This window comes from Mustela lutreola, chromosome 3 (assembly GCF_030435805.1).
Source record: "Mustela lutreola isolate mMusLut2 chromosome 3, mMusLut2.pri, whole genome shotgun sequence".
Taxonomy (NCBI): domain Eukaryota; kingdom Metazoa; phylum Chordata; class Mammalia; order Carnivora; family Mustelidae; genus Mustela; species Mustela lutreola.
The window spans coordinates 96,587,806-96,613,882 of record NC_081292.1 but is presented as its reverse complement, the minus strand read 5'-3'; the positions used below and the strand labels follow the sequence as shown (position 1 = coordinate 96,613,882).

Here is a 26,077-nt window from a genome sequence, read left to right as displayed (position 1 = left end):
TTTTTATGTATTTAAATGAAATGATGCATTCAGAGCATTAAGGACAGAGCCTGCCCCACAGTAACCCCCAGTTTTTATTGCTATCAAAAGTGACATCATGGGGCTCCTGGGTAGTTCAGTTGGTTAAGCCACCAGCTCTTGGTTTTGGCTCAGGACGTGACCTCAGGGTCATGAGAACAGGCCCTGCATTGGACTCTGCGCTCTGCACGGAGTCTCCTTGAGATTTCATTCCCCCTCTGCTCCTCCCGCCCCTCGTGCTCGCTCGCTTGCTCTTTCTCAAATAAATAAAATCTTGGGACGCCTGGGTGGCTCAGTTGGTTGGGCGGCTGCCTTCGGCTCAGGTCATGATCCCAGCATCCTGGGATCAAGTCCCACATCGGGCTCCTTGCTTGGCAGGGAGCCTGCTTCTCCCTCTGCCTCTGCCTGCCACTCTGTCTGCCTGTGCTTGCACTCACTTCTCTCTCTATGACAAATAAATAAAATAAAATCTTAATAAATAAATAAATAAATCAAATCTTAAAAAACAGTGACGTTATGACGGTAGTTAATATATGCTGTTTTCTTTATTCTTTTTAATTCCACAAATAAAGATATTTGGGGAAAGAGAGAAACAATATAAAAATATTTAAGGTATAAAGGGAAAATCTTTATCCTGCTCTCCCTCTACCTTGATAGTCCCACTAGCCAGAATCCTATTGATTGGTAACAGTTTTGTTAAGTATCTTTCCACATCTTTCTTTATGTACACATGTAGATTGAGTCTTAAAAACAACATCTTGCTGATTAGATTGGTCTACATCTTGCAGTTTTTACTTATATCAATAATAGCTTACAATGGTGATATATTTATCTACTTTATCATAAAACTTCATTCAAGAAAAAATTGTGATTGCCTTGTGTGTGCCAAGTGATTTTTTTTTTAATCTGGGAATACAGAAGAGTGATGAAGACAAAGTGTCCATTCTCCTTAAGCTTACTTTCTAGTAGGTGTAGAGAAATAAATAGAAAAGGCAGTGTGAAAGGAATATAAGGCAATAGGAGGAAGAGGTGATACCACCCAGAAAGCCTTCTCTGCACAGAGGTTTAAGAGCATAAAGGAACAGCCGCATGCTTCCTCATGTCCAACTGCATCAGGCTGCACAGAGGTTTAAGAGCATAAAGGAACAGCCGCATGCTTCCTCATGTCCAACTGCATCAGGCCAAGTAAAGAGCAGGGGCCAAGGATTTGATGTAGGAGGATATGCAGTCATTACTTTGCACATTAGTGCAGAAAAGTAAAAATGCAAGGGGAAGCTGTGAAAATGATCTTAATTTTAGGGGGTGAGGGTTGTGCTTATTTTGTAACCTTTAAAACATTATGAAAATACTCAAAACTCTCTTAATCGTCTTAAACATCTCTTACCATATATAGGGAGGTGGAAAAACTAGTAAAACTAATATTTATTTGGTACACTGTTAATTTAAACATGAGAAACACTGAGAATTAAAGTATTTCTTTCTAAAAACTAATCAAGTGTATTTGGAACAGTACTCGCTGCCTTCACATTGTACAACTCAATGATGATGAAAAGCACACCAGTCCTTCCATGCATTGGAAAATTGTTATGTCCCTTTCTAAGTTTAGATCTGCTTCTGACATGTTATCCTTTGTCTTTTCAATGGTGGCAGATTATCTCCAAGAGTTCCTTTAATGCAAAACTTTTTGCTTGCATCACTTCTAAGGACATCTTCGTCTTCATTAAAACCCTCTGCCCTGGGGCACCTGGGTGGCTCAGTGGGTTAAAGCCTCTGCCTTCGGCTCAAGTCATGATCTCAGGGTCCTGGGATTGAGCCCTGCATCGGGCTCTCTGCTCAGCAGGGAGCCTGCTTCCCCCCTCTCTGCCTGCCTCTCTGCCTACTTGTGATCTCTGTCAAATAAATAAATAAATAAATCTTTAAAAAAAAAAAACCCTCTGCCCTAACTTATGCGTGGAATCTGGGGGCACATTTCACGCAGCATCTTTTAATTGTGCAAGTGGCTTCACCAGAGATCTAAACATTAATTCATCAAAATTAATTTATTAACTTTTGAAATAAACCAGACTTACTGGCCAGAAAAGGATTTGTTGTTACTGTTTTTGTTCTTCATTCTCCTTGTAAGTGGCTATTTCCTTTCAGTGTGGCAGCTAACTTTAACACTTGGGCCTAAGTGACTGGGATTTATTTATTTATATATTTATTTATTTATTCATTCATTCATTCATTCATTTAATAGTAATAAATCCAAAGTAGAAGTAAATACTGCGTTTCTCCTTAGTGGCCTTCTGTTCCTAGTGCAATTTTAACTAAAAGATGTTATGAGATGACTTTACCATCATTCTTTTAATAGTCACTGGATTCTCTCTATATGTTCCATAACCATATCTTCATACAAGCCTAGGGCTCATCCTGTCTTTGCTCTTTCAAGTCTTTTAATCACATCGAGTTTTACTTCCAGATTTCTGTTTTTTCCTGTGTTTTTGTTTTTGTTGGCCAGTTCTCACTCTCTTTCTGTCATCCATTATGGTAAAAGTTCACCTGAGTTTATCATTGGGAAACAAGAGACAGCACAGCTTCACATTTTGCCATCTGCATAAACTGAATAACAGATGTGCAATGACCACTCACGGACATACTTCAAAGAAAGTGATGTGATTGGTCATTGTGGACTGAGGATCTAGCAGCAAAGCTTGCATAAAGTTTCATAAACTTTATGTAAGTACTCACAGTTAAAATATACAGTGGTAATGGAAATATGAACAGAGTTGGTGGGGGACTGCTGTAATATAAAATATAGTAGAATTCATACATACCAGCATAGTACAAAGTCAGGACTGCCCGTATGTTAGGAACACAGAGGAGCAGCAAAAGAAACCAGCCTAGAACAAGGAGAGAGTTGCATAACATGGTTCAGAGATATAACTAAGGGCCAGATGATGTAGAGCTTTGTAGGCCATTCAGAATCCTTTGGATTTTATTCTGGGTGAGGTTGAGAGTCATCAGAGGATTAAGCCATAGGAATGACATGACTTGACTTATTTTCAAAATGATTACTCTGGCTACCATGCAAATAAACTGCAAAAAAACAAAAGTGGAAGCAGGAAGACCAAGTGAGAGATAATGGAACCTTAGACTATCATAGAGGCTTGGACCAGAATGGAAGTAGTAAAAGTCGTAAAAAGTTGAGATTCTGGATATATATTGAAGGTACAGTTGACAGAACTTTCTAAGAGAAAGAAGGGAAGGAAGCCAGTGATAGCTAGGAGGTTTTTCGTGAACAACTGTAGATAGGAATTACCCTTTCTCAAGTAAGGTATCTAAGAGTTTAGTTTTAATTATTTTACTTTCAAGATCTCCATGTGGTTAGACAGCCAAGTAAAGATGTCAAATGTATAGCTGCCTAAAAAATTCCAAAGTAGGGGCACCTGGGTGGCTCAGTGGGTTAAGCCGCTGCCTTCGGCTCGGGTCATGATCTCAGGGTCCTGGGATTGAGTCCCACATTGGGCTCTCTGCTCAGCAGGGAGCCTGCTTCCCTCTCTCTCTCTCTCTCTGCCTGCCTCTCTGACTACTTGTGATTTCTCTGTGTCAAATAAATAAATAAAATCTTTAAAAAAAAAAAAAATTCCAAAGTAGATCCACTTCTAGTATTGAAGATCGGTATCTATGCTGGGGATTAAGTTTTGGGAATTAAAAGCAGATATATGTTTCTTAACACCATGAGAGTGGAAGAAAGTCCATTGATAGTATAAAGAGAGAGTAGAGGTGGTACCAAGACCGTGCCTTAGGATATATCATCTTAGGAGATCAGGAAAATGAAAACTAGAAAAGGAGACACTATTCCTATACTATGTGATATTCCCAGATGTATTGGTGCCATAATTAGTTCTCCATTAATGAAAACTTAAGTTATTTCCATTTATCACTGTAATAAGCAAATAATGCAGTGGATCTTTTTATTTATCATTGAGCCCCTTTATCGCTTCTCGGCCTTTTGGCTAAGATCAAGTGTAGTATGTGTTCTTATCAGTTTAATATCTTTGAGCCCCTTAGCAAACATTTCTCTAGAATATATTTCTGGGTCAAATTACATGTAGAGTTTAAATTCTTTTTTTTTTTTTAAGATTTTATTTATTTGACAGAGAGATCACAAGTAGGCAGAGAGGCAGGCAAAGAGGAGTGGGGGGAAACAGGCTCCCCACTGAGCAGAGAGCCTGTTGCAGGGCTCCATCCTAGGACCCTGAGACCATGACCTGAGCCAAAGGCAGAGGCTTAACCCACTGAGCCACCCAGGCGCCCCTAGAGTTTAAATTCTGATTTCCATTCACTGTACTTGTTTATAGCCTCATGAAATGTGTTCCCATTTTCTCCACATTGTTGCCAACAGTAGACACTAAATTTCACAGATTTAATACATTACCTTTCAGTGTTAAAAGTGTTGTTTTTTGTTTTGGGGGTTTTTTTGAAGTAGCACTAGAGTTACTTTTAAAGTGCTAGAAAAAAAATAGAGTTCCTGAAGGTGAAGAGCATTCTGTGAAGTACAACAGTATATTCCTTGTAAGCAGCAATATGTGCAGAAACTCTGGTGAGGGGGGCCTATTTGCAGAGGTTTTCCTGGACTGAGTATGGTTCCAACGTAGGTTGTAGGGGTAGGGCCCTGGCCTTACTTGCAGTTGGCAGTCTGTTTTTGTGACACCTGAAAGGAGAGAGCATTTGGACTGAAAAATAACTAGCTGAAATCAGAGCAATCTCCCCACACTCCCACTCCCAAGTGAAAGGAATCTCGTGTAAATTGCTGTTTTTAGGAATAGCCCAACTCATTCACTGATGAGTAATAAAAGGATATTCATGTGAAGATAACTAAAATTAAAAAGTAAAAAAAGAGCAACAAAATATACTCATTTGTTCAGTAAGAACACTTACCAAAACAGGACAGATGAAACTTATTTTTAAAATCTTAACTATGAATTTAAATTACTTAATGAAGTCAGCACCACCTCAGTGAAGGAAAACACACAAAGATGAAATGCAGACTCCCAAGACTAAAAGACAGGACATTAAGGTGTGACACCTGAAGGGACAGAACACAGTAAAGACCTAGAAGAAAGAAAGAAAAAAAAGACCTAGAAGAAACCATAGAATGAAGGTAAAATTAAAATAGAAAACCATGTAGACATAGAGGATAGAAATGGAAAAAGTGAGCAAAATTTTAAAAAGAAGCAAAGATAAAACAACCATATAGAACATACTATGATATGAGTTAGATCTAACATGTCAACATCCCAGAAAGGAATATGTGATTTAAAATTGAGGATACGGGCACCTGGGTGACTCAGTGGGTTAAAGCCTCTGCCTTCAGCTCAGGTCATGACCCCAGGATCCTGGGATCGAGTCCCGCATCAGGCTCTCTGCTCGGCAGGGAGCTTGCTTCTCTGTCTCTCTCTGCCTGCCTCTCTGCCTACCTGTGATCTCTGTCAAATAAATAAATAAAATCTTTTTTAAAAATAAATAAAATTGAGGATTGGTAATATTAATATTACCATTAATGTATTTTTTAAAGATTTTTATTTATTTGACAGACAGATCACAAGTAGGCAGAGAGGCAAGCAGAGAGAGAGAGGAGGAGGAAGGCTCCCCGTCGAGCAGAGAGCCCAATGTGAGGCTCGATCCCAGGACCCTGGGATCATGACCTGAGCCGAAGGCAGAGGCTTCAACCACTGAGCCACCCAAGCGCCCCACCATTCATGTATTTTTAAGTGGTACACAAAATTTGATGTATATTTACTGGCAGCTTAGATTCAATGAAATGCTGAAGTTGAGTGGTACTGTTCAGAGATAGTGGTGGGGGTGGTTAAAGGAGGTGGGAGACTTCTCAGTATATTTTTTGAAACATGAATATATTACCAATTCAAAGCCAAAAGATTAAGGAAAATTAAAATATTATAAAACAGAAAATAGATTAAGAAAGTAAATCAAGAAACTGTTTAAATAAATTTAAAAATTGAATTTTAGGGGCGCCTGGGTGGCTCAGTGGATTAAGCTGCTGCCTTCGGCTCGGGTCATGATCTCAGGGTCCTGGGATCGAGTCCCGCATCGGGCTCTCTGCTCAGCAGGGAGCCTGCTTCCCTCTCTCTCTTTGGCTGCCTCTCTGTCTACTTGTGATTTCTCTCTGTCAAATAAATAAATCTTTAAAAAAATAAAAATAAAAATAAAAATAAAAATTGAATTTTAAACGAAGTCACATAATACTGCAGTATGCTTAGCTGTTTTCTGTCAGTCACTAATTCATCTTCAGACTCTCCACCAAACCTAAAGAAAACCTCCAGATACAGGCAGGTCTGTCAGATCTCTCGGTTCCATTTTTTTTTCTTGATTATATCTCTCCCTCCTTGAATCCTTGCTTCTGCCTACTCCAGTCTGCACTGGTTGCTCTCTGGACTTGGTACTCAGTTATTATCCCTGTTGTTTTCTTTGTCCATCATGCTCTGAATTCCCTTCAACTCATCCATGGTGCCTGTAAACTTCCTTTTCCTTGGCTTACTCTCTGATTTGTTAGAGCATCTCTTTTGTGTTAGAGAAGGAATACATAAGTTGTCGGGGGGGGGGGGGTTGCATATCAGAAAATGGCTTTATTCTGCCCTCTTTACTTGTAGCAAGAATTATTGTCAAACTCCACTCATTGAGCCAGAGACCCTTGCGGTGTTAGTAGCTAAAACTTGCCCCTCATATAGCACACTACCTACACTGGTGAGTTCATCGATCAGCCAGCAGCCTTAACTCCATACTCAAACACTGTGCAGTGCACTTGCTCTTAGGTCTATTTTCTCTTTGTTGATGAGATTGAGTAAATAATATTGAGCTGTCCTCAACCCTACTGATTGTATCTCCACTCTACTACTGACAATATCCAATAAGTTTATTTGTATTTTTTAGTTCTATTTTCAATTTTATTTTTTATATTTTTTATCTATATTTTTAATATTTTCTATATTTTTATATTTATATTTTCTATATCTATATTTTTTATATTTTTTCTATATTTCAATTGTATTTTTTAGTTCTATAATTAACATTTGGTTCTTTTTATAACTTTGATTTCTTTGCTGAGATTTTTCTATTTTTTCATCTATTTCAAGTGAATCTGTCATTGCTTGTTGAAGCACATAGCATCATCATTCATTTCCTATTCAAATTGTGATTTTCCTGGCTCTATTTAGATGAGTGGTTTTCTGTTTAGACTTGAACATTTATGGTCTTATAAGACTCTGGAATTTAGGGGGCGCCTGGGTGGCTCAGTGGGTTAAAGCCGCTGCCTTCGGCTCAGGTCATGATCTCAGGGTCCTGGGATCCAGTCCCGCATCGGGCTCTCTGCTCAGCAGGGAGCCTGCTTCCCTCTCTCTCTCTTTCTCTCTGCCTGCCTCTCTGCCTACTTGTGATCTGTCAAATAAATAAATAAAATATTAAAAAAAAAAAAGACTGGAATTTATTTATAGCCTTATGTTTTAGCAGTTATCCTCTCAGACGACCCCAGTTAAGGAAGACAAAGCATTGTCTTCTTACTGCCTAGTGGGGGACTGAAGTCCAGGTTCCTTGCTTGGCCTCTTTGGATACCACTTCAGTGGTGAGATGGTAGAGAGAAAATTGAGGTGCCACGTTATAGCCTAGCAAATGTGGAAGTCTGGGGTCTCCATAGTATTTTCAAGAGAGAATGGAGATGAGACCACAATTGTTTCTGTGGTGTTTCACTGGCGTGGAGCTGTTACTGTCTAAAAGTTTCCCATCTTGCTGAGCTGCTCCTGTCTTGGCTCTTTGAGCAGACTTTTCTTAGGACTTTAGTCTTTGCCCTTTGACATTTCTGTTTTGAGGTTCTCCAGACCCCAGTCTGGAACAAATGAGGCAAAAAGGAAGTTCTCTGCTGTGTCATTCTTTTGGTCCTGAGGTCCCTAGTCAGTCTGTCTTCATCTTTCAACAGCTGTTCTGTTTGTCTTATATGTAATACTCATGATTTTCAGCTATAGTTAGCAGAAAGAACAGGAAAAAGTAGGTCTACCCCATCCTTCCATAAACAAAATTCCTACTTGCACTCTTAAATAATACCATGGCTGGGGAAAGTTGAAATTGAAAACCTCTTTTTCAGGGCACCTGGGTGACTCAGTCCATTAAAGGTCCAACTCTTGATTTCAGCTCAGGTCAGGTTCTCAGGGTCATGAGATCAAGCCCCACATTGGGCTCACTGCAGAGTCTGCTTCAGATTCTCTCTCTCTTCCTCTCCTTCTGCCCTTTCCCTGCTCATGCTCCCTTGCTCACTCACTCTCAATTAATGAGTTAATTTTTAAACATCTCTTTTTCTTTTAGGTGATATCTTCAACTATCGTAAAGCATTATCTTTTGAAGTTCTTTTTTTTATTTAAAGAACATTTTAGTATTTATTGCAGTATATATAACATTCTCCTTCAGCTTTTCTAAAATATTACTTGAAACAGGAAGCAACTACTAAGAAACTTAGGTGTATGGATTCTTTTGAAGTTCCTAATATAAAAATCTGTGAAGGTACAGCAAAGTAGAGAAAATAGTGTTATTCAACTATATTTAATTTTTAATATTTTGCCATATGTTACCTTTTTTGGCATAATTAACTTACAGAATTTTACTTTTAAATACTTTCTTGTGCATTTTGACAGTTTAATTATGATATGTTCTAGATGTGTTTTTTTTTTTTTTAAAGATTTTATTTATTTATTTGACAGAGAGATCATAAGTAGACAGAGAGGTGGGCAGGCAGGGGTGGGGGTGGGGAATAGGCTCCCCGCTGAGTGCGCAGAGAGTGCGACGCAGGGCTTGATCCCAGGACCCTGAAATCATGACCTGAGCTGAAGGCAGAGGATTAACCCAGTGAGCCACCCAGGCGCCCCTAGGTGTGGTTTCTTCCAGTTTTTCCTACTTGAGTTGGTTGAACTTTTACATAAATACTGAAGTTTTTCATCAAATTTAGGGAATTTTGACCACTATTTCTTTTCTTTCTGCCTGTCTCTCTCCTTTGCTCCTGGGATTCCCATTTACGTGTATGTTGGTACACTTACTGCTGTCCCAAAGATTTTTTTTTTTTTTTTAAGATTTTATTTATTTGGGGCACCTGGGTGGCTCAGTGGGTTAAAGCCTCTGCCTTCGGCTCAGGTCATGATCCCAGGGTCCTGGGATCATGACCTGAGCCGAAGGCAGAGGCTTTAACCCACTGAGCCACCCAGGCGCCCTGTCCCAAAGATCTTTGAGACTCTCTTTAGTTTTCCTCCTGTACACCACCCCACACCTGCTTTGCTTTTTTTTTTTTTTTTTTTCTTTTTTTCATTTCTAAGACTGGATAATCTCAATTGGCTATCTTTGAGTTTACTGATTCCTTGTAATGGCTGCAGAAATGTGCTTTTTCTAAAAACTGCCATATTTTTTCTAAGTAATCTCTGTACCCAAAATGGGGCTCAAAACACCCCAAGATCAAGAGTTTCGTGCTCTACCAATCAAGGTAGCCAGGAGCTCCTAAAATACACTTTTGAGTCCTGTTAGTGGGTTTTTTTTTCCTTTCAGCTCTTAACTTTTCAACTGCAGAATTCCTTTTTGGTCTTTTTTGTTAATTTCTGTCTCTTTTATTAATCTGTTTGCTGAGACATCATTTTTATGCTCTTCTTTAGCTATGATCTCCTTTAATTCTTTGAACATACTTAAAATGGCTAACTTAAATTCTTTGACTTGTAAGTCTAACATCTCTGCATCCTCAAGTGACAGTTTTAGTGCTTGCTTCTTTTCCCGTGTTTGAACAATGCATTCTTGTTTCTTTACATACCTAGGAATTACTCTTGAAAATGGGGCATTTTAAATAGTATAATGTGGCAGCTCTGAAAATCAGATTACCACCCCTCCCCCGGGTTTGTTGCTGATGCTTTTTGTAGTTACGGGTTTTTTTTTTTTAAGGTCTTTTGTAAAATACATTTAAATTCAGTATCTTTGTCTTGCATGATGACTGAATTCTCTAATCATTTAGCTTTTGTAGTTGGCTAATGACTAAACAGATTTCCTTGAATGTCTGGAACCATTAAGTCTCCCATATTTGCCAAGGGCCTCTGTATGTGCGTGTCTTGGGATGGCCCATCAACACTGAAGTAGGCAGTTTTACATCTCTGTGTTACTTTTTTTCTTCTTTCTTGCACAGAGCCTCACACTCAGCCAGAGCTATGAATTTGGGTACCTCTCAGCTCTCTCCTGGACATAAGTACAGTCCAGGGTATACACATAATCCTACATGTGTATGTTGCTTCCTAAATTGCCAGAAATACATTGGAGCTTTTCCAAGTGCCTAGACATTTCATTCTCCAATTTTTCTTCTAAAGCTTTTTGGGTAGCTTATTGTTTGCCCTACCTATTACCATTCTGTCAGTCAGTTGGGAAACTGATCATTTACATCTAATTTTTACCAACAAACTCTGTAAGGGAAAAGCTATTTACACTGGACTGGCCAGGTCAAATAAGACAGTCCAGGAAATGGGAACAACCAGACAGGTTATATAATGACAGTTCTCGGTAAAGAGGGTATGAAGGGGCTCTCAGCTCTCTGGTAGCTGCCAGGCTGCTGGTTTTCACTGTGAGCATGGACTGTTGGTTTTCATGCCTGCCATGGTGGTAGAAATGAAAGAACAAAAATATGGCAAGTTAAACACCTCAGAGTTTACTGGTCTTATGGAGGTTCACCTAATTTTCTTACTAATTTTTCCAGATTATTAATTTACAGAGTTCTGAAAACATTGTATCTGGCATTTTTGTCAGTTTTTTGTTGCTTTTATGAAAGAGAATTTTCAGAGATTATTACTGCCACATTTTTGCTGATGTTTCTGGTTGTTTTATCTTTTAATTCTCTTTAATTACAGAATAATCCTAACCTGTACCCAACCCCTATTTACTTATCTTGAAATAATTTAAAGCTCACAAAAGTTAGAAGAATAGTACAGAAAGTTGGGACGCCTGGGTGGCTCAGTTGGTTAGGCAGCTGCCTTTGGCTCAGGTCAGGATCCCAGCATCCTGGGCTCCGAGTCCCACTTCGGGCTCCTTGCTTGGCAGGGAGCCTGCTTCTCCCTCTGCCTCTGCTGCCACTCGGCCTGCCTGTGCTGTCTCTCTCTCTCTCTCTCTTTCTCTGGCAAATAAATAAATAAAATCTTTAAAAAATAATAGTACAGTACATGTACCCCCCCATGATTACATTTTACATAACCCTTGCATTTTTTTCAAAATGAAGAAATTGGCGGGGTGCCTGGGTGGCTCAGTTGGTTAAGCATCTGCCTTCAGCTCAGGTCATGATCTCAGGGTCCTGAGATTGAGCCCCAACTGGGCTACCTACTCAGAGGAGAGTCTGATTCTCCCACCTTCTCTACACTCCCCCAGCTTGTATGTGTACGCACACCCACATGCTTTCTCATGAATAATTAAAGTTATTATAAAGAAAAAATTGTCATTAGTACAATGCTATTGACTAACTATAAATTTTATTAAAATGTCACAAGTTTTTTTCCTTTGGTGTATACTACTTTGAAATTTCACCCATGAATAGATTTATATAAACATTATCATAAAATGTGAATCTGTTTTGTTGTCAGTGAAGACATTCCCTTATTTACAATCATACCCTTCCCCTAAACCTAACACCTTGTCGCTTAGCTGTGCCACCACTAGAATTTTGTCATTTTGAGAATTTTTTGTAACTGGAATCTCATAAGTTACTTACATTATTTATATAATTATATATTTGTAATTATATAAATACATATTTCTCATACAATTACCTAATGATACTGGCTTATTTTCATCTAACTTTTGAGATCCATCCAAATTATAGTGTATATCAGTAGTTTGTTCTTTTTAGAGCAGGTAATGATACATAATATGGATGCTCCAGAATTTTGTTTAGCCATTTGTTTATTCAAGTTCATGGTTTCTGGTTGGGGGTTATTAAAAATAAAGCTGCTGCGAACAGTCATATACAATTTGGTTTTTTTTTTTTTAACTTTATTTTATTTTTTCAGTGTTCCAAGATTCATTGTTTATGCATCATACCCAGTGCTTCATACAATACCTGTCCTCCTTAATACCCACCACCAGGCTCACCTAAACCCCCTCCCCTCCAGAACCCTCAGTTTCTTTCTCAGAGTCCACAGTCTCTCATTGTTTGTCTCCCCCTAGTCATGTACAATTTTCTTGACAGACATACATTTTCATTTGTGTGTGATAAAAATCCCAGGACTGCAGTTGCTAAGTTACATATATTTTTCACTTTATAAGAAACTTCTGAACCATTTTTGCAGAAGTGGCTGTACCATTTTAAATTCCTGTCTGCAGCATGTGAGATCCTTTTACTCTAAAATCTTGCTGAACTCATTTATTAGTACTAGGAGTTTCTTGGTAGATCAAGTTGCTCCACATCCTTTCCTGTGCTTTCTAATATAAAGTTTTAAAGTTTTCTTTTCACCAGGGACACCTGGGTGGCTCAGTTAGTTAAGCCGCTGCCTTTGGCTCCGGTCATGATCCCAGGGTCCTGGGATCGAGTCCCACATCAGGCTCCTTGCTCAGCGGGGAACCTGCTTCTCTCTCTGCCTCTGCCTGCCACTCTGCCTGCTTATGCTCTTTCTCTCTCTCTCTCTCTCTCTCTCTCTGACAAATAAATAAATAAAATCTTTTTAAAAAATAAATTAGAAAAACAAATCTTTTCACCACTCTGATAGGGGTATGGTGGCAAATCATTGAGGCTTTAATTTGCAAGTCTCTAATAGCTAATGGTATTGACTGTCTTTTCATGTGCCTGTTTGGCACCTGGATATTTCTTTAATGAAGTGTCGTTCATTATTCATATTTCTTTCCCTTTTTCTGATGAGATTGTATGTTTTCTAGTATTGAGTTTACAGAGTTCTTTATGTATTGTGAATATCATTATTTTATCGTACATGTATGTTTTGGTTTGTATGTTTGTCTTAAACATTTTTAAGTGTACATTTCATTGGTGTTAAGCATATTCTCACTACTGTACAACCATCTCCAGATCTTTTTGGTCTTGCAGAACTGCAGTTCTACCCATTATTCAACCATTCCCATTTTCCCTACCCCCAGCCCCTGGGAGCTACTATTCTACTTTATTTTGCAATGAATTTGGCTACTCTGGGTACTTCGTATAAATAGAGCTACCATATATGTGTTTCACAGATTTTTTTTTCAGTCTGTGCCTTGTCTTTTCAATCTCTTGAAATGATCTCTAGCAAAGCAAAAGTTTTTAAATTGATAAAACCCAGTTTATCATTTTTTTTTCTTTTTTTTTTTTTTTTTTTTAAAGATTTTATTTATTTATCAGAGAGAGAGGGGGAGAGATCAAGCACAGGCAGACAGAATGGCAGGCAGAGGCAGAGGGAGAAGCAGGCTCCCTGCTGAGCAAGGAGCCCGATGTGGGACTCGATCCCAGGACGCTGGGATCATGACCTGAGCTGAAGGCAGCTGCTTAACCAACTGAGCCACCCAGGCGTCCCTTTTTTTTTTTTTTTTTTTTTTTTTTAAAGATTTTATTTATTTATTTGACAGAGAGAAATCACAAGTACACTGAGAGGCAGGCAGAGAGAGAGAGAGAGAGAGAGAGAAGGAAGCAGGCTCCCTGCTGAGCAGAGAGCCCGATGCGGGACTCGATCCCAGGACCCTGAGATCATGACCTGAGTCGAAGGCAGCGGCTTAACCCACTGAGCCACCCAGGCGCCCCTTTTTTTTTCTTTTTGATGGTGCTTTTGGTATCATACCTAAGATCCCTTTACATAGTCCTAGGGATTTTTGTATTTTTTATAAAACTACAGTTTTAAATTTTACACTCAGATTTATATTGCTTCTCAGCCTTTTGGCTAAAATCAAGTGTACACTTAGATTTATGCCCCATGTTGAATTCATTTTTGTGTATGGTGTGAGGTTTGGTTTGATGTTGAATTTTTTGCCTGTGGAAATCCAGTTGTTTTGGGCCTTGAACTTTTGAGGGGAATTGTTTTGTATTATTTTTCCTATCCTATATTTTTAGGATTAGTACTATAAATAGGTAAGCCTTTACAGCTATTAACTGAAATATTTTACTGGGGTGTCTGGTTTGCTCAGTCAGTAGAGCATGTGACTCTTGATCTCAGGGTCATGAGTTCAAGCCCCACATTTGGTAGACTACTTAAAATTTGAAAAAAAAAAAAATTTTTTTTTTAATTTATTTATTTGAGGCTTTGCCTAGTGGCTCAGTTGGTTGGGCAGCTGCCTTCAGCTCAGGTCATGATCTCAGGGTCCTGGGATGGAGTCCCACGTCAGGCTCCCTTCTTAGTGGGAAGTCTGCTTCTCCCTCTGCCCCATCCCCAACTCATGCTGTTGTGCATGCTTTCTCTCTCTCTCTCAAATAAAAAAATAAAATATTTATAAAAAAAGATTTATTTATTAGAGAGAAAGTGCACATGTTGGCCGGGGTGCAACGTGGGGCAGAGGGAGAGAATCTTGAAGCAGACTCCCCACTGAACACAGATCCCACTGAGCTCGGGGCTTGATCTCTCAACCCATGAGATAATGACCTGAGCCGGAACCAAGAGTCGGACGCATAATCAACTGAACCACCCAGACGCCACAAAAAAATAAAACTGTTAAAAATGTGTGTGTGTGTGTGTGTGTGTATATATATATATATATATATATATTTTTTTTTTTACTTAAAAAAATGTTTAAGAAGAATTTATAATCACAAGAGTGAATACTTCTGATAAAACTGAAGGAAAAAAAGAATTTACAGTTTTAAACATTAAATTTGTAGCTACTTTAGATCCCTAGAGTATTCTGGTAAAGTATACTGGAAAATTGCAAGAGCGATGACTCTGGGTAGAGGTGGGTGTGTGAAGTGGAAAAAGATTATTTTCAATTTATTTTCTTTTGGATCTTTGCCATACATGTGAGTTTCCTCTTATATGAGAAATAAATTTTACAAGAGTAAACTACATAGTGTAAGTACAATTGTGATTTTAAGAAACAAGAAATATCCTAAGACAACATATGCATTAAGGAATTCTGGGAGAAAAAAGACACTACCATAGTGAAAATTGGTTGCCTTTTGATGACGCGCCTTTGAATGATTTTAATAAAATGTTATTTCCTAAGTTAATTTTATTACTGCTTATAAAATTTGGTGGGAGGGTTATTTTTAAAACTTGAATTTCCTTTAAAACTTACCTCAAATTTCAACTTCTAGAATCAAATAATAGAGTTTAAGTTGTGCTACACATTGTATAAAAAGATCTGGACAAACACCCATCCTCTGAGATGTTTGCTACATTATCTTTGCTTTTGTGTTTCAGTGCCAAGCCTAAGTCAGAGATCCACGTATCAATGGCCACTCCAGTTACTGTGTCCATGGAGACTGTGTCCAGTCAAAATAATGATCAGCCCACCATTGCAGTCCCCCCCACAGCTCAGCAGCCTCCACCGACCATCCCAACCATGATTGCAGCCGCAAGCCCCCCATCACAGCCAGCTGTCGCCCTTTCAACAATTCCCGGAGCGGTCCCCGTCACTCCCCCTGTCACTACCATTGCAGCTGCCCCTCCACCATCAGCTGCTGTAGCTGGCAGTCTCTCCTCTGTGTTGGGCCCTCCAGTACCTGAGATAAAAGTTAAAGAGGAAGTGGAACCAATGGACATCATGAGGCCAGTCTCTGGTAGGTTCATTCATGGAGTTCTCTCCATTGGCACATGCTGCTTGTTCTTTTTCTGACTCTTCTTGAGGGCCAGACTCTTGGGTGACCCTCAGTTATGAAGATTGACACGTTGGTGCCCGTTGTAAATTTGCATGTCATTTTTTTTTTAAGATTTATTTATTTATTCATTTGCCAGACAGATCACAAGTAGATAGAGAGGCAGGCAGAGAGAGAGGAGGATGCAGGCTCTCTGCTGAGCAGAGAGCCTGATGCGGGGCTTGATCCCAGGACCCTGGGATTATGACCTGAGACGAAGGCAGAGGCTTTAACCCACTAAGCCACCCAGGCGACCCTGCATGTCATTCATTTTAAGAAGATTACTGCTAGGCTCCTTTTGAAATTAAAACCATTTTTGCTGCCCTTTTAGCATCAATTTTATTTTTTACCAAAATCATAAGAAAGATTAACATTTCCCCAAGAATATTCTTAAACTTTCATGGTTATATTGTTTTTTATTTCTCATTTTGGTTTTTGAGTCTTCTTTTTCTTAATTAATGTAGTTAAAGCATTGCCTGTTTTGTTTTGGAAAAACGGGTCTTTACTTTCAGTGTTATATTATTGTTTAAATTCTGGTCTCTATTTCTGCTTTTTCCTTATTATTTCCTTCCTCAACTAAACTTCAATTAAGTTTCTTTTCTTCCTAGTTTCTTGTGGTATAATGTTGTTTATTTGAACTTTTTTTCCTTATTATAAGCATTCATATTGTAAAAAAAGAAAAAAAAAAGAAAAATTTTAAGAAGGATCAAAATAAGATCATAGCGGGACACCTGGGTGGCTCAGTCTTAAGCGTCTGCCTTCAGCTCAGGTCGTGATCCCAGGGTCCTGGGATCAAGCCCCGCATTGGGCTCCCTGTTCAACAGGAAACCTGCTTCTCTCTCTCCCACTCCCCCTGTTTACATTCCTTCTCTCACTGTGTCTCTCTCTCTCCTTCTCTCTCTCTGTTAAATAAATAAATAAATAAAATCTTTGGAAAAAAAAATAAGATCATAGCTAAGTGCTAATTATTTATGATTTATTCCCTATCAATTTGTGTTGCCCTGTTATACAGTGAAGCAAGATTTGTGTTGTTGAAAATAGTCTCTTGAAAAACTTAAATGTGATTAGTAAAATCGTAAAACTCCTCACTACTTTCTTTCCCTCCTCTTCTGGACTCTAAACTTCCAGTGTGTGAAATGCAGGTCACTTTGGAGGTTTTGTTTGTTTATATGTTAGTAATCTATTGAGGAATGTTGCTTCCCCTGACTACAAAAATAGCATTTAATGTACAGAATTTATGAAATACAGATGAAACCGAAGTGGAAGGCAAGTCATTCTCTCTAATTAGCCAGCAGTGCCCTCTTACCATTTCTGCATAAAGGCCTCTATCCCCCATGCTGTTTTGTTTAGTAAGTAGTGTGGTTGTGCTGTGTTTGCAGTTGTTAAACCTGCTGTTTGTTTTCCTTTATCATGCCATGAAATATTCTTCTATCTTACCTATGTTTTAGCCTCAAGACTTCATTGAAAGATGCCATGGGTAACCCAGGAGGGGAAATGAAATGTTTCCAATTTTACTGTTCTCTCTTGGTTTTGGGTTTTTTTTTTTAAGATTTTATTTATTTATTTGACAGACAGAGATCACAGGTAAGCAGAGAGGCAGGCAGAGAGAGAGAGAGGAGGAAGCAGGCTCCCTGCTGAGCAGAGAGCCCGATGCAGGGCTCAATCCCAGGACCCTGGGAACATGACCAAAGCCGAAGGCAGAGGCTTTAACCTACTGAGCCACCCAGGCGCCCCGTGTTCTCTCTTAATTTGAATAGTTCCTCTTAACCTGTCTATGCTAGGAAACTATCAATAATCACGCCTTAAATTGTAGGGCTCTACACCAGGTTCTGATGACAAAAGCCTTATACAAAACAAGTACATCTTCATCATATTGGAGCTTCCATTTTAGCAGGGGAGCGAAACCGTCAAATAAAGCAGTGAGAAAATACAGGTATACCTCAGGGAGATTGTGGATTCGTTTCCAGATCACCACAGTAAAGCAAGTCAGGTGAATTTGTTGATGTCCCAGTACATAAAAAAGTTACATATACATAATACTTTAGTCCGTTAAGTATACAACAGCATTATGTCTTTAAAAACAATGTACATACTTTACAGAGAAAAGTTCATTGCTAAAAAATGCTAACCGTCATCTGAGCTTTCAGTTAAATCATAATCACTGATGACAACCACAATAACAAATACAGTCATAATGAAGAAGTATGAAAAATTGAAAGAATTTCCAAAATGTGATACAGAGATAGGAAGTGAGCAAATGCTATTGGGAAAATGGTGCTGATAGACTTGTTTAACACAGGGTGGCTACAACCCTCCAGTTTTTGAAAAATGCAATATCTGCGAGGTGCAATGAAGCGAAGCACAGTCAAGTGAGGTATGGCTCTGTAAGGGAAAGTTAGGGCTGGGGCTATGATTTTAAGAAGAGCTTTAAAGGGAGGGCCTCACTGAGAAAGTGATCTTTGAATAGAGACATTAAAAAGATGAAGTGTGGGGCGCCTGGGTGGCTCAGTGGGTTAAGCCGCTGCCTTCGGCTCAGGTCATGATCTCAGGGTCCTGGGATCGAGTCCCGCATTGGGCTCTCTGCTCAGCAGGGAGCCTGCTTCCTCCTCTCTCTCTCTCTCTGCCTGCCTCTCTGCCTACTTGTGATCTCTCTCTGTAAAATAAATAAATAAAAATCTTTAAAAAAAAAAAAAAAAAAGATGAAGTGCTTGTCATTAGGATAGCTGGAACAAGAAATTCCAGGCCTCAGTTATGAACAATTCTAGTATGCACAAATTAACAAAGACAGGTCAGGTAGACAGCCCAGGAATAGTATGTGGACTTCATAAAATCATTAGGGATCCAAGCTTCTATGACCCCTAGTTTGACCTTACGCTTTTGATTCAGAATAGCTGCTAGAACTCTAGCTATCATATCTGAGTTCCAGGGTGACAAGACAAGGAACAGAAGGTCACACCTTCTTTTAAGGAACTTATTAAAAATGCTACAACACACTTATATTTTCATATGGCCACACCTGTCTATAAAGGAGGCAATTAAATAGTGTTTCAGCTGAATGATGGTGTGTCCATCTATAAGTGTGAAGGTACTCGTTCTATGGATGGTGAAGTTGTGCTATCTTGGAAAACAGTCGACACCCTCTGCCATAAGTAAAGTGCTTAGCACAGTTCCTGGCATGTTGGAAGACTCAGTAAGTGATAGTCCTCTTTTCTGTCTTCCTAACCATTCTCACTGGTTGGAAATCAAGTGAAGTTTTCCATTATTTTTGGGTTCTCATACATGTATGTGCTCTTTTTTCTATGACAGCAGTTCCTCCCCTGGCCACTAGCACTGTGTCTCCATCTCTTGCATTGCTGGCTAACAACCTGTCCATGCCTACAAGTGACCTACCACCTGGTGCCTCCCCAAGGAAAAAGCCTCGGAAGCAACAGCACGTGATTTCAACAGAAGAAGGGGATATGATGGAGACGAACAGCACTGATGATGAGAAGTCCACTGCCAAGAGTCTTTTGGTGAAGGCAGAGAAACGCAAGTCTCCACCCAAGGAATATATTGGTAATGGTCACTTGGGCTAGCTATTGTCATGTGAAGCTTTACCACATAAGTCAGGAGTCCATCCCAGAGGCTGTTTACATAATCAGGTTTCATTTAGGGATCATTTCTTGGAGTTATACCTTGAGAATCCTTGACAATATATAATAAGTTATTTAGTATCTTCCTTTCCTTTTCTTCTGAATAGATGAAGAAGGTGTGAGGTATGTCCCAGTGCGTCCAAGACCTCCCATTACTTTGCTCCGTCACTATCGGAACCCCTGGAAGGCTGCTTACCACCACTTTCAGCGGTACAGTGATGTCCGGGTTAAAGGTTAGTTGCATGAAATTGGTTTCTCACTTGACTATAATGTAATCACAGTAGAATAGGAAGCTAGAATTATAATTTTCTAGTTTCCAAAAAACCCAAGTGACAGGATAACCTCTTTAGCCCCAGGTTGGTTGCACAAGAGCTGTATTAGATTATTATTCTTTCGACATAGTCCACATTAATCCCAAGGATGTCTGCCCTAGGAAGTTTATTTTCCAAAAGACCTTTGGTTTAACATATGTGAAGCTCTTGAAACAGTCCAGGGCAAGCACTCAGTAAATGATTTTGTTGTTGTTTTGCTTGAGAATTACATATACTAATACATATAGAATATATGTTAGATGTGGTAGTATGTAGTCCTTGCACATATACATACTATATGTGTAGTAATACATATAGTAAAAATAACTGACAGTACTTTGCAAATATCTACAAGTATTTCTACTGATAGGCTTTAAGGATCATTAATCTCAGATATATTCATTGCACAGAGAAGTGTAAGTTTTCAGAGAATTGGTCACATTCCCCACTCCCTCACATGAATTCTACTTGGAAATTGCTCTGAGGGTTTCCTTGAAGCCTCAAGATGAGTCAGAGTTAGATGGTATTGTTTCATGTCTGTGAGCAGGGGTGAGGGTTCTAGCATTTTACTCTCTGAATGCAAGTACCAAGATGGGTGCAATTGCAGTAGTTCTTCCTCGTGAGGTACCTTGACCTCTGAAAATAAGCTAGATTTCCAAAGGTCAAGGAGTGTTGTGCTTTGATGGAAGAAGGACATAGGCTTCACATTACAAGAATTTCTTATCATAGCAGGAGAGTGTTTTAAAGTATTGCCTGGTAACATTTAAGCCTTTCTGAAAAGTTGTTACCACTTTCTGGGACTCATTCTCCAAAAACTGTCTCAGGAAAGGTAGTGTGACAGCTGAAAGTATTGATACAAATAGTCTCTTGACTATTAAACTTTATTGATCTGCTTTGCCCAAGCTTTAAAGTCATGTTCATATAAGTATATCAAGATGGAATAGTGAAAATCGGTCAGGTAATTTTCATGGGAAGGAAAGAAAAGAGAAAAGGAAGAACAAAAAGTGCAGGAAATAAACAGCAAATAATAATATGGCAGACTCAGCCTTACATATCAGTACATACCCTAAATAGCCTGAACATACCAGTTAAAACACCATTTGGCAGAGTGGATCAACAAAAAAGATCCAGCTCCATTCGTTCTTTTAGAAACTCACTTCAGATTCAGTGACATAAGTAGATTGACAGTAACAGGATGGAAGTGATACATATATGAAGCAATAAACCAATGTCAAATGTCAAATCAGGTAGACTTCAGAGGAGAGAAAATTACTAGAGACAAAGAAGGACCATTACATACTAATAAAAAAAATGTACAGACAACAAAAATTTAGAGCTTCAGATTATATGAAACAAGAATAGGACAGCAAAAGGAGAAATAGGCAAATGAGCAGTGGTAGTTAGAACTTCAACACCCTGCTCTCAGCAACTAGTAAATCTACTTGGCCAAAAATCAGCAAGGACTACATACTACCACATCTAACAGACCTTTATAGAACACTCCCAATAGGAGCAGAATACATACTATGTCAGGTACCTACAAAACATAGAAAAACCATATCCTGGATCATAAAATAAGCTTCAGTAAATTTAAAAGAATTGAAATCATACAGGGTATCTTCATTGACCAGAATGGAATCAAACTATAAACCAGTAAGAGAAAGAACAGAAAAATTCCTTGAGGTGGCGCCTGGGTAGCTCAGTGGGTTAAACCACTGCCTTCGGCTCAGGTCATGATCTCAGAGTCCTGGGATGGAGCCCCGCATCAGGCTCTCTGCTCAGCAGGGAGCCTGCTTCCTCCTCTCTCTCTGCCTGCCTCTCTGCCTGCTTGTGATCTCTCTCTGTCAAATAAATAAATCTTTAAAAAAAAAAAAAAAAAAAAGAAAAGAAAGAAAAATTCCTTGAAAACACAAACTGCCAAAACTTAACCAGAAGCAAATAGACAATCTGGTTAGTCCCATAACCAATGAATAAATTGAACCCATAGTTTTGAAGCTTCCAAACAAATCTCTATTTTCAGATACTTTTAACTGGGAAATTCAACTAAATTTTTAAAGAGGAATCAACATCAGTTCTCTATAATCTCTTCTAAAATATAGGAGGAAGCATTTACATATTGATTTTACGAAGCCAGTGTTTTCCAGACACAAAAATCAGACAAGGAGAGTACAAATATAGAAAACTAATTATCAGTACTCTTCATTAATACAGATCCAAAATTTTTAACAAAATGTTAGCAAATTAAAACAGCAACATAAATAGCCGTTTATACCTTGATTGAGTGGGGTTTGTGTCAGCTATGCAAGGCTGGGTCACCATTTGAAAATCAGTGACTCACCATTATTAACAAACTGTATTAATTTCCTAGGGCTGCTGTAACAGTACCACAAACTCAGTGGTCTAAAATTACAGATTTATACTCTTAGAGTTCTAGAGGCTAGATGTCCAAAATTGGTGTTTGCAGAATCGTGCTCTCTCTGAGGGCCGTAGAAAAGAATCCTTCCTTGCTTCATTTTAGCTTCTGCTACTTGCCAGCAGTCGTTAGTATTATTTGGCTTGTAACTATATCATTCCAGTTTCTACCTCCATCATCACATAGCATTCTTTCCTGTGTCTCATCTCCTTCTCTACCTCTTACAAGGACATCCGTCATTCTTTTTGGGCCCTCTCTAATTCAGCATGACTACTTCTTGACTCGATTACGTCTGCAAAGGCCCTATTCCCAAAGAAGGTCACCTTTATAGGTACAAGGGTTAGAACTTCAGCATGTCTTTTAAGGGGACACAGTTCAACCCCTAGCAAAAACTAAAGAAGAAAAACATAATGATATCAACTCATGCAGAAAAACTATTCAACAGAATTCTACACTTATTCATAATCTCTCCAAAACAGAGAAGGAAGACTTCCTTAACTTGATAAAGTCTTCAACAACCACAAGTAACAAATATACTTAACAATGAAAGACCAAATGCTTTCTACTCTAGCCAAAAGACCAGGCTGTTATCTGGTCTCTCTCTCACTGCTCTTACTCAGCATTAGTACTGGAAGTTCTAAACACCATGTAAGTCAAGAAAGAGACTAAAGACTGTATGGGTTGGGTGGAAATAAATAAAAAACTGCCTCTATTTGCAAATGACATCACTGTCTATGTAAAAAATCTGAAGGATTCCACCAAAAAAAAAAAAAAAACAACTGGAACCAGTAAATGAGTTCAGCAAGATCACAGGATACAATGTTAGCACACAAAAATCAATTATAATTTTAGATACTTGGAATGAATTTGTGCAAAGTGATACTGAAAACATAATAGCACTTGCAGTTGATCCTCCAAAAAATGACCTATTTAGGTGTAAATCTAGCAAAACATTACAGGATATGTTTGCTGTAAACTACAAAATGCTGATGAAAGAGATCTGAATAAATGAAGAGCCATGTAATGTTCATGGATTTGAAACTCAACATAAAGATGTAAGTTTTCCCTAGATTGATCAATAGGGTTCATACAGCTCTATCAGACTCACAGAAAGGTTTTTATAGCCATAGTAAATCTTATTCTAAACCTTTTATGAAAGGTATAGAAAGTAGAATAGCTAAAATAATGTTGAAAAACAGGAAATAGTATTTTCTGATACTAACACTTAGTTTATCTACAGTAGTTTAAATGGGCTGGTATTTGCAGAGGGATATACATATAGGTGACTGGAATGGAATGGAAAATGCAGAAATAGACTCACACAAATATGCTCAACTGATTTTTGGCCCAATGAAAAAAAATTCAGTGGAGGAAGGAGAGTCCTATTTTCAGCAAATGGTGCTAGACCTCCATAAAGTTTTTAAAAAGCCAAAGACCCTAACTTAATCCTCACACTTTATAGAGAAGTTAACTGAAAATGGGTAATGGATCTAAATATGAAATGTAAAACTGTTAAACTTCAGAAGAAAACCTAGGATAAAGTCTTCAGGACCTAGGGCATGGTGAACAGTTCTAGACATGTGGACAAAAAGACTGTCCACAAAAGGAAAGGAAAATACATTGGACTTAATAAAAAACTTTTTATCTCTGAAAGACCCTGTTAGGAAGATGAAAAGATAAACTATAGACTGGGAGAAAATACTATCAAACCACATATCTCATAAAGGGCTTATATCTAGAAAATACGTATTAGAAACTTTCAACACTTAATAGTAAATATAAATAATAATCCAATTAGAAAATGGACAAAGACATGAAGAGACATTTCACCAAAGAGGGTAACTTAGATGGCATGCACAGTTGTTCAAGGGAATAGAAATTTCCAGTCCTTAAATGTGGTCTGCACATAGAGACTTTCTTAACAAAGTTTAATTTGGTGGGTGAAAGAGTAACTTTATAATGGATATGCCTGAATCTCACCACCTCAGCCAAATGCTCAAGGTCAATATGAATAGTGACAAGTCGTGTTAATAGTATACCGTCCTGTTCAAACTTAAGTGACTATCAATATACACTGCTATATGTGTAAGATGTTATATATATAAATTTGATAATAACTACAAATCAAGAACTGGTAATAGATATAAAGAGAAAGCAGTCGAAGCATATTACTAAAGAAAACCACTGAACTGTGAGAGAAAAGAGCAAGGAAGAAAGGAACAGAAAAAAACACAAAATCAACCATACGTCAAGTAACAAGGGTTACCTGGGTGGCTCAGTCGATTGAGCATCAGACTCTTGATTTTGACTCGGTTCATGATCTCAGCGTTGTGAGATCAAGCATTAGTGTGGAGCCTTTGTGAGATTCTCCCTCTTTCTCTGCCCCTTTTCTCCCCCCGCCCTCATGTGCATGCTTTTGCTCTCTGAGAGGAAAAGGTAACAAAATGGCAGATGGATACCTATCAGTAATTACTTTGAATGTAAATGGACTAAAACGTTCCAACCAAAAGACATAGGATAACAGAATAGATAAAAAAAAAAAAAAAAGACCTATCTGTATGCTCCCTATAGGAGACTCGTTTCAGACCTGAAGACACATGTAGATGGAAGGCAAAGGGATGGAAAGGCATTTATCATGGAAGTGGAAGTGAAAAGAAAACCAAAATAGTAAAAATACTTATATCAGACAAAATAGACTTTAAAACTGTAAGAAGAAAAAAAACTGTAAGAAGAGACAAAGAAGGACACTAATCATAAAGGAAGCAATCCAACAAGAAGATAAAACAATTGTTAATACTTAAGCACCCTACATGGGAGCATGCAAATACATAAAGCAGCTAATAACAAACGTAAAAGAAATAGTTGGGAGCCTGGGTGGGTCAGTTGGTTGGGCGACTGCCTTCAGCTTAGGTCGTGATCCTGGAGTCCCAGGATCAAATACAACATCGGGCTCCCTACTCGTTGGGGAGTATGCTTCTCCCTCTGACCCTTTCCCCTGTCATGCTTGCTGTCTCTCTCTCTCTCTCTCTCCCTCTCTCTCTCTCTCTAAGTAAATAAATAAAATCTTTAAAAAAAAATAGTCAATAGTAATACAATAATAATAGGGGACTTTAACACCCCACTTATATCAATGATAAATCATCCAAACAGAAAGTCAACCAAGAAAACAGTGGCTTTGAATGACACAGTGGACCAGATGTATCTAATGGATATATTCAGAACATTCCATCCCAAAATAGTAGAATACACATTCTTTTCAAGCGCACATGGAACATTCTCCAGAATATATCACATGTCAGGTCACAAAGCAAGTCTCAACAAATTTTAAAAAATCAAAGTCATACCATGCATCTTTTCTAACCATAGCACTGTGGCTAGATATCAACCACAAGAAAAAATCTGGAGAAAACAGAAATATATGGACATTAAATAACATGCTACTAAACAATGAATGGGTCAACCAAGAAATGAAAGAGGAAATAAAAAAATGTATGGAAAAAATAAAAAATTTTAAAAAAGATGTATGGAGACAAATGAAAATGAAAACACAGTGATCTAAATCTTTGGGAAGCCTATAACAATATCAGCCAACCTCAAGAAGCAAGAAAAATCTCAAGTAAACAACCTAACCTTAAATCTGAAGGAGCTAGGAAAAGAAGAACAAACCCCAAACTAGTACAAGGAAGGAAATAAAGATTAGAGCAGAAATAATGAGATAGAAACTTTAAAAACAATAGAACAGATCTATAAAACCAGGAATTTGTTCTTTGAAGACATCAACAAAATTAATAAACCTTTAGCTAGACTTATCAAAAGAAGAAGAAAAGATTCAAACAAATGAAACGGGAGAACAACTGACACTACTGAAGTACAAAGGAATATAAGAAAATAT

At 38.3% G+C, this 26,077-nt stretch overlaps 1 protein-coding gene, 1 non-coding gene and 1 pseudogene across 7 annotated transcripts in view; 2 read left to right on the top strand and 1 right to left on the bottom strand.

Annotated features, from left to right (window-relative positions):
• Positions 1–26,077, top strand: part of SAP130 (Sin3A associated protein 130) — a 92,782-nt gene that overhangs the window by 48,803 nt on the left and 17,902 nt on the right. For 5 of the 6 annotated variants that reach the window (XM_059166534.1, XM_059166533.1, XM_059166535.1 and 2 more), the window contains 3 exons: positions 15,396–15,754; positions 19,136–19,384; positions 19,569–19,694. In XM_059166534.1, the coding sequence (XP_059022517.1) occupies positions 15,396–15,754; positions 19,136–19,384; positions 19,569–19,694 (734 nt within the window). The remainder of the gene's footprint in view (positions 1–15,395; positions 15,755–19,135; positions 19,385–19,568; positions 19,695–26,077) is intronic. The other variant, XM_059166532.1, reaches the window with a different exon arrangement.
• On the top strand, positions 3,994–4,126 carry LOC131828233 (U2 spliceosomal RNA; annotated as a pseudogene).
• LOC131828426 (small nucleolar RNA SNORA62/SNORA6 family) lies at positions 6,661–6,816 on the bottom strand. The gene has a single exon (XR_009352435.1). It is a non-coding gene; the product is annotated as a small nucleolar RNA SNORA62/SNORA6 family (small nucleolar RNA).